This window comes from Bufo bufo, chromosome 1 (genome assembly GCF_905171765.1).
Source record: "Bufo bufo chromosome 1, aBufBuf1.1, whole genome shotgun sequence".
In the NCBI taxonomy this organism is placed as follows: domain Eukaryota; kingdom Metazoa; phylum Chordata; class Amphibia; order Anura; family Bufonidae; genus Bufo; species Bufo bufo.
Window position 1 is genome coordinate 161539978 of NC_053389.1, and position 13585 is coordinate 161553562.

The following is a 13585-nucleotide window of genomic DNA, read 5'->3' on the forward strand; positions in this document are numbered from 1 at the left end:
TTGCTACGACACTTGAAATTTAGGTCTGGGGCCTCCTATTTCTCTTGATCATCTTCTATTTCTACATCTTGAGTAGAGTCCATCTGACCTATTCAGTTAATTGTACATGATTTGAAAAGACACACTCCTGTCTATATAAGGTCTTACAGCTGACAATGCATATAAGAGCAAAGCCCAAGTCATGAGGAGGAAAGAACTACCTGTAGCGCTCAGAGACAGGATTGTGTGGAGGCACAGCTCTGGAGAAGGGTACAAAAAAAAATTCTGCTGCACTAAAAGTTCCACAGTGTCCTCCATAATTCTTAAATTAAAGAAGTTTAGAACAACCAAGACTCTCCCTAGACCTGGACGCCCCAACATACTGAAGGTCCCATGGTTACATGGGACGACAGAGCAGCAGATTGCGGGAAGAAGCGTTCCTTCCCGACCATCTGCTGCTCACTGGTGGAGGAGATGGCTGCCTTTACATGAAATGATCTCCTCCAGAGTAAGGGGAGGAGTGACTGCTAATGCCATTACTCTTCCCCATACTGACTCATTGTTTGCCAGCAGCAAACTGCTGCCGGCAAACGACGATTTTTGTGTGTGCACAAATGATCGGATTACCCGATGAATGAGCGCTTTGTTCGTTCATCGTGTAATCGGCAGAACTTTTACATGCCGCTTATTAGTTATTATCTTTAGGATTCTCGGCCCGTGTAAAGGGCACTTAAATAATTGAAAGAGAATGGCTTGGGAAGAGAGGTGACCATTCTGACTGAGCTCCAAAGATCCTGTGTGCAGATGGGAGAAAGTTCTAGAAGGTCCACCATCACTACAGCATTCCACCAATCTGGCAGAGTGGCGAGACAGAAGCACACCTGGAGATTAGAAAAAAAAGCACCTAAAGCACTCTCAGACAAAAAACAAGATTCTCTGGTTTGATACAACCAAGACTGAAGTTTTTGGCCTCAATTCTAAGTGTCATGTTTATAGTAATCCAGCCACTGCTCAATATCATCCCTACAGTGAGGCATGGTGGTGGCAGCATCATGCTGTGGGGGTGTTTTTTCAGCGGCTGGGACATGAAGAGTGATCAAAGTCGAGGGAAAGCTGAATGGAGCAAACTACAGAGATATTCTTAATGAAAACCTGGTCCAGAGTGCTCTGGAATTCAGACTGGGCTGAAGGTTCATTTTCCAACAAGACAGTGACCCTAGGTACACAGCCAAGACAACACTGTGGACTTGGGGAGAACACTGTGAATGTCCTTGAGTTGTCCAGCCAGAGCCCTGACTTGAACCCAGTCAAACATCTCTGAAGAGACCTGAAAATGGATGACCATCAATGGTCCCCATCCGACCTGAGAAAACTCGAGAGGAACTGCAGAGTAGAATGGCAGAACATCCCCATGCAAACCTTGTGGCATCATAGCCAAGAAGACTGGAGCCTGTACTCGTAATTTATTTTAAGATCTCTGCTTGCTGTCTGGAAACATTGTTATTCACATTCAGAGGCTAAAAACCCATTTTGATCAAATCCAACTGACAACGAGAGAAAATTCTGATACACTGTAACAAGTCCTGCACCTGTGTCAACCAGACAAGGTCAGGGTGAGTTTCCCCCCTCTGAATGTAAACAGGCATGCTTTCATTCCTTCTTTTTAATACCACGCCAAATTATAGTTTGTATATAGAATTGTTTGGAGGTGTAGAAACTCCTAGTCTGAATGTGCCTTTATTTCCATCTACAGGAAACATTCTGGTGCACATGTGAGGCCTGGGCTATATCAGCCAGTCTTGGGTGGGACTCACAGCCTCCTCCCTCCTCCCATTGTAAGCATGGCTGCATGCTGGAGGTAACTGGGAGTTTGCTGTGAGTCAGACCTTGCGCTCCTGTAATTTTGCCCACTGGCTCCTGGTATTGCCCATACGGCACAGGTAGGTTTAGTGTTAGGTCCCGAGCTACTTGAGAAACCTTGGCGCGGTGCTCGGGCTCCGATATGTCCTCCACAGTAGGATAAATTGGCTAAACTCTCAATTTTAACATCAGGATGAGGGTCTATTCAGACCGCAGAGTACACCTGTCTTTGTAAATGTTATTGTTATAATGCTTTCATTCCTGCAGCAAGCAGATTTGAACTTTCATTTGCTCATAAATCAGCTTAGAAGATCATTCAGAAGAGGGGACAGAAGATCTGGAAACAGAGCTGAAAGCCAGCCAGGTAGTCTGATGGATTTATCACAGAACAGCTTTCTTCAGCTGCTGTGTACTGTGAAACACATAAGCCGCAGAAGACAAACATAGCAACATTTCTGTAAAACGCTAAAACAAAAATATTTGTAGCCCAAGTTATATCGGAGTCGAAAAAAGAATGGATCCAAAAGGTGTGTACAGCCGTTAAGTATAAAAACTTGAGCATAAAAAAAAGAGAAAAAACCCTATAGCAGCTGTCAATACCAGCCAATCAGATTCCAGTTTCCAGGTCAATAAATAAAACCAGTGATCTGATTGGATGGACGGCTTCTAGCTTCTCAGGAGCTAATCAAAGAACATGAAGAAACTTCTTACATCTGTCAATTATTGTCACCGATGCAAATGACGACTAATGAGCGTCAGCATCTTATCTCCTTATCTTGAATATCATTAATATTTAAGCAAGCGGCTGAATGCTCACAGCTAGTAACTAATCATGCAGATCATTAAGTGATATTTAATCAAGCGTTTATAATCAGGTTATACGGCAGTCAGTGTCTGGCGGCTGCACCACCTTGAGTGGCTGTGGATGGATATTTTGACAGATGGCAGAATATCCAAGGAGATTTTACTGTACGTCATCCAGGAACTTAACACTGACCTGCAGATGGGTGATCTGTAGTGTCCCGTTGTCCAGTATGCTGATCCTGGGGTCACTCCCCACAAGTCTTTGTCCATCCTTCAGCCAATGTGTGCTGGGCAGGGGGTTTCCGGTCACGCGACACTGCATCTGAACAACAGAGTCCACGGCCAGCGTCTGGTTGGAGGGTCCTCGGCGGATAATTGGTGGAACGCGGTCTGACGTGGCTGAAAACACAGAAAATATTTCACTACTTGGGCAAAAAAAGTATTTGTTCCATTTCTCTTTCACATAAAAAAAAATTCCCAATAAATATAATAAAAACTCGTCCTCTTTATGTCAGTTCTATCTGGTTCAATATGGCAGCCATTACAGCCCCTGCATATTTCCCAGCTTTCTGATTACTGCATAACCAGCCCAATTTTCTGTTCCAGGCTCTGGAAAAGCTGGGTGACAAGTCCTATCAGCTGCAATGCAGACACGTCAGCTGTCCTCCAGTTATCCAGACCCTTGGATGCAAATATGTACAGTACACTGATATACACCTGGCACAAATATTGCTGTTCCAGGCTCCAGGAAAGCTGAGTGACATAACAGGTGACACCCAGCTTTTCCAGGGAGTGAATAAAGGACTTCTATTCTCTGGGACTTTTCTTTACACCTAACTACAGAAGAAGACAAGCGTGGTGGAGTCAGGCTTCCCAGTAAAGCGGAGTACACGGCGAGAGATCAATGCTTGGTTCACCCCCGATTAATATCCGGACTAAATGAACATCGTTCACTCAGCGGAATAACAAACACCTTGTACATGGCGATCAATGATTAATCAACGATCTGGTATATTACGGGCGACGTCCCCAGGAATCTCTGTTAATGGTGTTGGTTTAACAAACTGTCCGTGAAGCCGCCCTGATCTACAGCCGAGGAAGGAGAATGCATCCACATCAGCGCTTCCTCCGCCACCTAATGGAATCGTCTTCCGAGGGCGATAATTCATTAATTACTTTCTGAGATGCGTCTGGAGCCGCAAAGGAAACGAGCGGAAACACGGACCGCGCTCTTATTCTAGTCCAGTTGCTTTAAAAGTTGAAAATAAAAAAATAGGATCTGCTCAGAAGGTCCTATACAAAGATGCAGAATTAGCAGGAGGGGGAGGGGGATCTGTGGATATGTATACAGCTTGTACTATGTGTGCCCAGAATGCATTCATATACTTAGTCCGGTATTAAGATTCATTTTTGCCCTTGGATACCGTGCAGATTAGCTGTGCCCTCTATATTGGGTACAACTGCCTACATGCTTGTTCAGGTGACAGCTCTCTCTGCCACAACCCACATAAACATGAATGCTTGGTGTGTATGTGTTTTCTATAGGAGGGAGGATCCTACTGCGCTTCGGGGACCTCTGATAGTCCGCTGTGGCCCACAATACAGTACAGGGGTATTACCGGTCAAAATGAACATGGACATAAGTAGGGCTTATGTGTTCTTTGTTCCTCCCTACAAGATAGTCGATTGGTAATGCAGATCCAATGCAAATGGAATATTGCTATATAGTAAATCTGACACCTGCAGGGTGACACCTAGGCTGGGGTTTATAATGGCGCTGGATGTAAGTCGATATAAACTCCACTTCTTGTGACGGTAAAGGAGTCACCGTGTACAATAAAATAAGAATTCAATATATTTAAAAGGATTATTTTCGGGAAACCCCTTTAATTCATCATTAACTGAATAGCACAATGGCTGCCAGAAGAAGCATTTTATGATGAGTAAGCATCCCGTCCTGCCGGTAAATGACAGTGGTGGCGGTCACCCATCCGGTACATTCAACCACTGTTACTGCCTTGCAGCTGCAATTGTTTTGTAGCCATCACACTCCATCTAGTAATACAGCCTGTCCGGTGCCAGCACCACTGTAGATCAATAGATCTGACTGATTGTTGCTCAGAATAATAGTCTTAATGGCTGGACATGAAACGAGGAGGGCGCAGATTGCTGCGCTGACACAAAAGAGAGACCTTCTGAGCTTTGTTACACCGGATGCATATTATAAATGAAGCTTACATGACCACGTAGACAGGTTACACAGATCAAGCTGGACATTCGATCCATAGGTGGCCAGAAGCTACATGTAGATATTGGTTACATCTAACAGCTCAATAAACGCGCTGCTGCTTCTACTGTCTGACATGGGGCACCTTTGATGTACTTGATAACTTCCAGCTAAGAGAGAAACAGTATCACCGAGAGTGAGTATAGGAAGCAAGGTGGTGACTGTAAAACGCATTGGGCAAGACCCACCGTGTAGGTTGGAAGACAAGTAACTTTCCCTTCTGTTGATATATTTTAGTAGGTTCTGTGGCCATCATACCTATGTCTCCGTCATCCAGTTAACTCGAGCGGTCATTCTTATGACACGCAACGTTCTGAACATTAGTTTGTGATCACGAGAACAGTGGTTTGGATTAACGTGGGTTGAAAATGCGTCATTAATGCTAAAATGCCAGTCCTGGGAATGGCTTTAGTGACAAGTAACTGTACTCAACTGTAGAACTTGGAGACGACTGCCACTACTGTAGGAGAACCTACAGAGGAGGCAGCATTAAAAGGTACGTAACACTACTGATGAATGTCCACATTACCATTCTTATAGGCGACATATTCCACAGGGACGCCCTACTAGGAAGCTCATGGTGTGACAACCACCACCATTTCGGCCACTGATAAAGGTTACGTCTTAGTCATCTGACATCTTACCATCTTCCACTTCCAGTAGAGCCTTGGCCAAAATGCTTCCGGCCACACTGATGGCCTGGCACATGTAGTAACCGGAGTCTCCCGTCTGGACGTCTATTATAGTCAGTTCTCCGCTGGGAGACACAGAGAAGCGTCCTATGGTCTGCGGGGGTTGGCTGGGGAAAAGCAGGATCTGGAAGACAAGCAGAAACACTTTTATACAATATGGCCATCCTGTAGATCTATAAAAAGCCTCCACATTTGGCCTACATGTATGAGACCGCGAGTCCTGAGCTAGGCAGGCTGCAGGGTCACACAGCGATACTCTGCTACCTCAGTCTTGAGTTGTGTATCAAAGAGCTTTATTTAATGAGCCATAAATTATTAATCACAACTCAATCCGCAGTTTGTGAACTTCTTCCCCCAGGTCTTCTAAAAGTCACAGGACAGGAGAAGAGGATTTTTACTTTCCTTCTGTATTTGTTACAGTTGTGTTATGGATAAGATGCAAATTCTGGAGGTCATTCATGAGGAGACTATAGAAATACAGGGAGTGCAGAATTATTAGGCAAGTTGTATTTTTGAGGATTAATTTTATTATTGAACAACAACCATGTTCTCAATGAACCCAAAAAACTCATTAATATCAAAGCTGAATATTTTTGGAAGTAGTTTTTAGTTTTAGCTATTTTAGGGGGATATCTGTGTGTGCAGGTGACTATTACTGTGCATAATTATTAGGCAACTTAACAAAAAACAAATATATACCCATTTCAATTATTTATTTTTACCAGTGAAACCAATATAACATCTCAACATTCACAAATATACATTTCTGACATTCAAAAACAAAACAAAAACAAATCAGTGACCAATATAGCCACCTTTCTTTGCAAGGACACTCAAAAGCCTGCCATCCATGGATTCTGTCAGTGTTTTGATCTGTTCACCATCAACATTGCGTGCAGCAGCAACCACAGCCTCCCAGACTCTGTTCAGAGAGGTGTACTGTTTTCCCTCCTTGTAAATCTCACATTTGATGATGGACCACAGGTTCTCAATGGGGTTCAGATCAGGTGAACAAGGAGGCCATGTCATTAGATTTTCTTCTTTTATACCCTTTCTTGCCAGCCACGCTGTGGAGTACTTGGACGCGTGTGATGGAGCATTGTCCTGCATGAAAATCATGTTTTTCTTGAAGGATGCAGACTTCTTCCTGTACCACTGCTTGAAGAAGGTGTCTTCCAGAAACTGGCAGTAGGACTGGGAGTTGAGCTTGACTCCATCCTCAACCCGAAAAGGTCCCACAAGCTCATCTTTGATGATACCAGCCCAAACCAGTACTCCACCTCCACCTTGAGTCGGACTGGAGCTCTCTGCCCTTTACCAATCCAGCCACGGGCCCATCCATCTGGCCCATCAAGACTCACTCTCATTTCATCAGTCCATAAAACCTTAGAAAAATCAGTCTTGAGATATTTCTTGGCCCAGTCTTGACGTTTCAGCTTGTGTGTCTTGTTCAGTGGTGGTCGTCTTTCAGCCTTTCTTACCTTGGCCATGTCTCTGAGTATTGCACACCTTGTGCTTTTGGGCACTCCAGTGATGTTGCAGCTCTGAAATATGGCCAAACTGGTGGCAAGTGGCATCTTGGCAGCTGCACGCTTGACTTTTCTCAGTTCATGGGCAGTTATTTTGCGCCTTGGTTTTTCCACACGCTTCTTGCGACCCTGTTGACTATTTTGAATGAAACGCTTGATTGTTCGATGATCATGCTTCAGAAGCTTTGCAATTTTAAGAGTGCTGCATCCCTCTGCAAGATATCTCACTATTTTTGACTTTTCTGAGCCTGTCAAGTCCTTCTTTTGACCCATTTTGCCAAAGGAAAGGAAGTTGTCTAATAATTATGCACACCTAATATAGGGTGTTGATGTCATTAGACCACACCCCTTCTCATTACAGAGATGCACATCACCTAATATGCTTAATTGGTAGTAGGCTTTCGAGCCTATACAGCTTGGAGTAAGACAACATGCATAAAGAGGATGATGTGGTCAAAATACTCATTTGCCTAATAATTCTGCACTCCCTGTAAGTTATTTAGCACTGCTCACCGTGATGCCTTCAGCAATTATCTGTTGTTATATAAGATTTCAGGTAACATCTACTACTATATCTGTACTCATAGCTGGTCCTCTCTGTCCATCCTGCAATAATTTGTTTCAGATTTCAGCCTTTCTGGACTATTGGAAGCCAGATCATCTGAATTTTCGGATCGTATATTGCAGACAGTCGGGTTAGTTTCCCATGCAACATGCACATTCCCTCTGCACTAAAAACAATTAAGAAAAGTCATTTATTTCAAGCTCCATTGTCCTGAAATATCCCTTAATAAGATTGTGACTTCCTGGAGTCTCTGACTAATTAGCCAGAAACTTCAATGACTCATTAAAGCTTCTTTGGTCTCAATAAATTTGTCGGCCATTACGATCATTTCCATGAGGTTTAGGACCCTCCCGAAAACAGTAAAACAGTAATTCTTCAGCAGATGATGTTCTGTTGCTGGAAAGTCTACTCAACCATTTACACCATGTTTACAGCACTCCTCCCATGCAACCTAGGTGATTTTTAGTTAGCAGGAGACTCTATACGGGCTCATGCCTACTTGGTCTCAGTCTTGTTTCTGAGACCACATGGAAAGGTGAGCTTTTGAGATCTATTCCCATGGGGCTGTGCTGCACGGTGGCTGTTGTTGCTATTGAGGAGGTCACCATGTAGCACTACACCAAATTAGAGTAGAAATAATTAGCAGGAGGCTGCATAAGGGTTAATACCTACTTGGTCCCAGTCTGGTGTCTGAGACCACATGGAAGGGTGAGCTGTTGAGATCTGTTCACTTGGTGGCGGTTGCTGCTGTGGTGCTGAGCCTGTGGGTTGGTGTGGCCCAGTGTCATGGAGGTTTACCCTGACAACAGTGGTGCCGTTAGGTTGCTGGAACTTGCCGTCGCTGGTGGTCGCCATGTGGTGCTGTGCCAAATTAGTGTAAGGACCCAATCGAAAGAGGCAACCTAGACGTGGTGACTGGTCCTATGCATTTTGATCAAAACATATACACGGTGCCTTGTGTACATGGTTATGAATTATGCTTAGCAACAACAGATCAGTCCATGGCATGTGGATGTGGATCCATGTCTTTACATGTCCGTTTCTCTACAGTTCATCAAGCATTTACATCTGCCACATGGGGCATGACCCAGCTTTTATATAGTCCCGAAAAGGCAAATCTACCTGGCTATGAAGTGACACATCTGCTGCTCCATAACCAAGCATAACTGAGAAATCTGGATAACAACCCATGTGGATGCTGTAATGGCAGCTATGTTGGTGGTTATGAGGCTTTTTTTCAGAGGACAACTTAAAGACTACTTCTTAATTGTTACGTGCAGTAAATCAGTCCCACAGAAGAGAAGCCTGAGGTCTCACCCAAAAATACACCGCACCCACAGAATCCATTAGAGAAGCAGATGGGTGAAGCTCTACACAACATTGGGTTTACTTAAGAGATTGTCTCATCCCAGTTGTTTACTTTAAGGAATCTCATCGTAAAAGGCGCATTCCACAGTGACATGGACCCCCCCCCCCCCAGACACTTCCCCAGTTTATGTGTCTCTCAGTCAGTTTATTTGTTCTAGTAATGGGGCTATTAATGGGAAACATCATTATTTGTATTAAAACATCAGGGGGTGGCAATTCTTGCAAAGTAACCATGGAGGGAAATTATGAGAGTGACATATATTTATTTTTATAATTAAGTGATATTGGTATGATTCTTCTAAAATCTCCTATCCAGGACATAATGAAATCCAGCATCCAGTAATTCATAACATCTAATATAGTCTGGCACAGTGACATAATATTCCAATAATGGATCCTGAATATTGCAAAACCCATCATATATCAAGTCCAGAAATCCTGTATACTTATTTCAATTGGGCATTCAAAGTATAGTGCAATTAAGTATATGCAATTCACACAGTACAATTCATGTAATCTCATTTTTAATAATCCTGAATTTCAGGAACCACCAGCATAATCTAGGATTTCAAGATCAGACGCTGGGACTAATCTGGTTAAAAAAGTGATAAGAACAGATTTTTGAACGTGGCTCCTAATCTTTCATAATGTTTGATAGGCTGGCACCTTCTAAATGAACCTCTAAAAAAAAAACAATCCTGCCCTGAAAATAGTATGCTGTAATATTTGAGAAATTGGGAGAATTTCTGAAAAACTGCTAATCTCACTCTGTGTCCACATCATTGTTATCACTGTGGTTAAAATGTCACGAGACAGTAAATGGGCCAAGCGCCTACATGACCTCTTTAGGTAAAGGTTCCAGCGGGTCACATTTTCTTTGTAAACACTTCAATAGAGTTGCTTCTTGGGTGGTTAATCTCTGACCTGACCGAAACACAACCTTCTCCAGCGTCACAGAGGGGAAGGATTGCCGGGTTCTCCTGTCTACAGGCGCTGGAGGAGGCCATCTTAGTATCCAAAGCCAAAACCCCATTAGATGCCAGGGAACTTGTGAAACCACCAGGGTATGAGGGCACAAGTCACTGGATGGTGTGGTGCAGTGTTCCCCAATTAGTGGCTCCCCAGCTGTTGCAAAACTACAACTCCCATCATACCGTAATTGGGAAACTGAAAGCTGTGCTCTAATTTATCACCTAGCCTTAAGGTCCCTTTACACTGGACAACAGAGCAGCAGATTGTCGGAAAGGAAGCGTTCCTTCCCGACAATCTGCTGCTCTCTGGTGGAGAAGACTGCTGCTTTTACATGCACTGATCCCCTCCAGAGTATGGGGAGGAGCGATCACGAATGCCATCGCTCTTCCCCATACTGACTCGTTGTCTGCCGGCAGCAGATCATGTTTACACAGCATAACCTGCTGCCGGAAAACAATGATTTTTGTGAGAGCACAAATGATCAGATCACCAAATGAACAAGCTTTTTGCTTGTTCATCGGGTAATCAAAGGTACATTTACCCCTGCAGATAATCGCTAATGAGTATTCCTATAAATGCTTGTTGGCGATTATCTTTGTGATTCTCGCCCCATGTTAAGGGCCCTTTGGTCTAAGGCTGCCATACACATTCAATAGCTGTTGGCCAAGCAACTCTTTGGCCAACAGCTCTCTCTCCCGTCTCCTTCCCAACTCCCCCCATACATATCCACGTTCGGTTTGGCTGAACATGTACCGGTACATTTATTCAAAGGGGAGAAGGAGGGAAAGCCAGACACTTCTGGCGGTGGCTTATCCTCCAGATCAGGCAAAAATATTCAATTTACCCAGTATTCGTCGGAAACTCCTCATACGCATTAGACTGAGGGGCTAAACCCATGTATGGCTGCCTTAAAGGTTTTCTCTGGGATTTTGATATTGATGGCCGATCCCGTGGATTGTGGGGGTCCTGGCACCTATGTCAATCAGCTGTAAGAAAAGGCTGTGGCACTCCTTGAGCATTTAGGACTCTTTCTAGGCTAGTGATGTCACGTTTATCGGTCACATGGCCTGGCTGCAGTTCAGTCCCATTTAAGTGAATGGGGCTCAGCTGCAATACCAAGCACAGCCACTATCCAATGGATGGCGTTGTGCTTGGAAAGCTTTAGGGAGGGCACAGAGCTCACAACAGCTCCGGTGATTGCTGCGGCTTCCTCAAAAAGCCGATTGGTGGGGGTGCCAGGAGTCGGACCCCTGCTGATCTCATATTGACGATCTATCCTGAGGATAGGCCATCAATCTGAAAATCCTAGAGAACCCCTTTAAGGCTCAGCGTACCATATGGTGCAATGTAGAATAGAAAACTAGTACAGTCTACAAAACAGCGGAGAAAATATAAGATTTTATTCAGGCACTACCATGGTAACTAAATAAGACCATTATATTCATCTAAACTAGTATTGTAAAAAATAGTGATAATTGAGCATGACGATGTCCTGAATGATAACATGGCCTTTCGAAAGCTCAGAAATATACTGCTGCTGATTGATTTCTTGTTAAAGCCTCTGCCAGGAACATCTGGGGTTTTGTTACAGTCGGTTCAGCTCTCACCACATATTTCCAGTGTCAGAAATGTTGCCAATTATCAGCGCTGCAACCTGTCATATCATGTTCAGCTATTCCCATAAAATGTCAATTATCAGGGCTGGATTGTAATCGCTTCCCTGAATATTCCTTTTAGGGTCCCCACACACATGAATTTGTCTCTACCAGTAAAAAAAAAAATGCCAGAATAAAAAGCAGGTTTCTTATTTTTTGCCACCTGCGGTTTTTGCAGCACTTTTGCTGGAGTTTTTCTACACACAGACAAACTCCTCACTCATGGTGTTCTTCTCCTAAAGAGAAGGTGATGTGAAAACACCTGAAAAAAAAAAATGGCAAAAGCTACAGCATGCTGTGTTTTTTTTAAAAGAAGCCAGAAAAATCATTTCCCGGCAAAAAACGCTGAAAAAAACAAAAACACAAAAAAGTGCAGAAAAACTCCATTAAAAAGCTACATGTGAAAACACTCTTAGGGTACATTCACACGTCAGTATTTTTCTATATCCCGAATTTCGGTCCATTTTTTGCGGATCCGTTGTTCCTGAAAATGTTTCCGTATGTCATCCGTTTTTTGCGGATCCGCAAAAAACGGAAACATGTATAAATTTCACAAAGCAAATAAAGTTGTGTGGATTTATTTGAAGAAAAAAAAAAGAAAAAAAAGTGAATAAGTGATTTCTGTGGGCAGGATTTAATTTCCAGGAACGGATTCCGCATAAAACGGATGACATACGTAATGACATACGAATGTCATCCGTTTTTTGCGGAACCATTGACTTTGTATTGTACCAGGATCCGATTTTTGCGGAAAAGAATAGGACAAGTTTTATATTTAATCGGACATGCGGAACGGAACAACGGAAATGGACAGCACACATTGTGTTGTCCGATTTTTTCCAGGACCCATTGAAAATGAATGGGTCCAGATCCGGTCCTGATCTGTTTCGCAAAAAACGGAACAGATCAGGAAAGAAAAAACGGACGTGTGAATGGACCCTTAAGGGTACTTTCACACTAGCGTTTTTCTTTTCCAGCATAGAGTTCCATCCTAGGGGCTCAATACCGGAAAAGAATTGATCAGTTTTATCCCCATGCATTCTGAATGGAGAGTAATCCGTTGAGGATGCATCAGGATATCTTCAGTTCAGTCTTTTTGACTGTTCAGGATGGAGATAATACTGCAGCATGCTGCGGTTTTATCTCCGGCCAAAAATCCGGAACACTTGCCGCATCCGGAATTTTTTTCCATAGGAATGTATTAGTGCCGGATCCGGCATTCAAAATACCGCAATGCCGGATCCGTCCTTCTGGTCTGCGCATGCGCAGACCAAAAAAAAAAGTGAAAAAAATAAATGCCGGATCCATTTTTCCGGATGACACTGGAAAGACGGATCCGGCATTTCAATGCATTTGTAAGACGGATCAGGATCCTGATCAGTCTTACAAATGGCATCAGTTGGCATACATTTTGACGGATCCGGCAGGCAGTTCCGGCGACGGAACTGCCTGCCGGATTCCTCTGCCGCAAGTGTGAAAGCACCGGTTCCATGGCAGTCTGCTCAGGTCAAATGATATTTCTGTTGCTGGTAGCGGACAACCCATATTCATAGATCACAGCCATTATTTCCCCTTCATCCATTCACTAACTGAAAGTGACATCTGGGTAGCTTACCTGGCTGCCCTCTTTCTGCCAAAACACAGCGGGTGGTGGGTTCCCTTTGGTCTCGCACTGAAAGGTCACTGTGCGCCCCTGGACAACGATCTGGTCTCGGGGCCGTGTCACCAGCTGAGGAGGAACTGGAATGACAAAGATGTAAGTAGATGTCTCAGAATGTACAACCGTGCATGCACATCCAGGGTTCTTCAGGAACACTATGGCTTCAGGGGCTTAGATACATCAGGTCAGAAGACAGTATCGCTTAGATACACTT

The 13585-nt window shown here is 43.8% G+C and overlaps 1 protein-coding gene across 3 annotated transcripts in view; it reads right to left on the minus strand.

The window, feature by feature from the left end:
• Positions 1 to 13585, minus strand: part of ROBO3 (roundabout guidance receptor 3) — a 141284-nt gene that overhangs the window by 34464 nt on the left and 93235 nt on the right. For all 3 annotated transcript variants that reach the window (XM_040431143.1, XM_040431153.1, XM_040431135.1), the window contains 3 exons: positions 13327 to 13451; positions 5575 to 5746; positions 2837 to 3042 (listed from right to left, as the gene is read on the minus strand). In XM_040431143.1, the coding sequence (XP_040287077.1) occupies positions 2837 to 3042; positions 5575 to 5746; positions 13327 to 13451 (503 nt within the window). The remainder of the gene's footprint in view (positions 1 to 2836; positions 3043 to 5574; positions 5747 to 13326; positions 13452 to 13585) is intronic.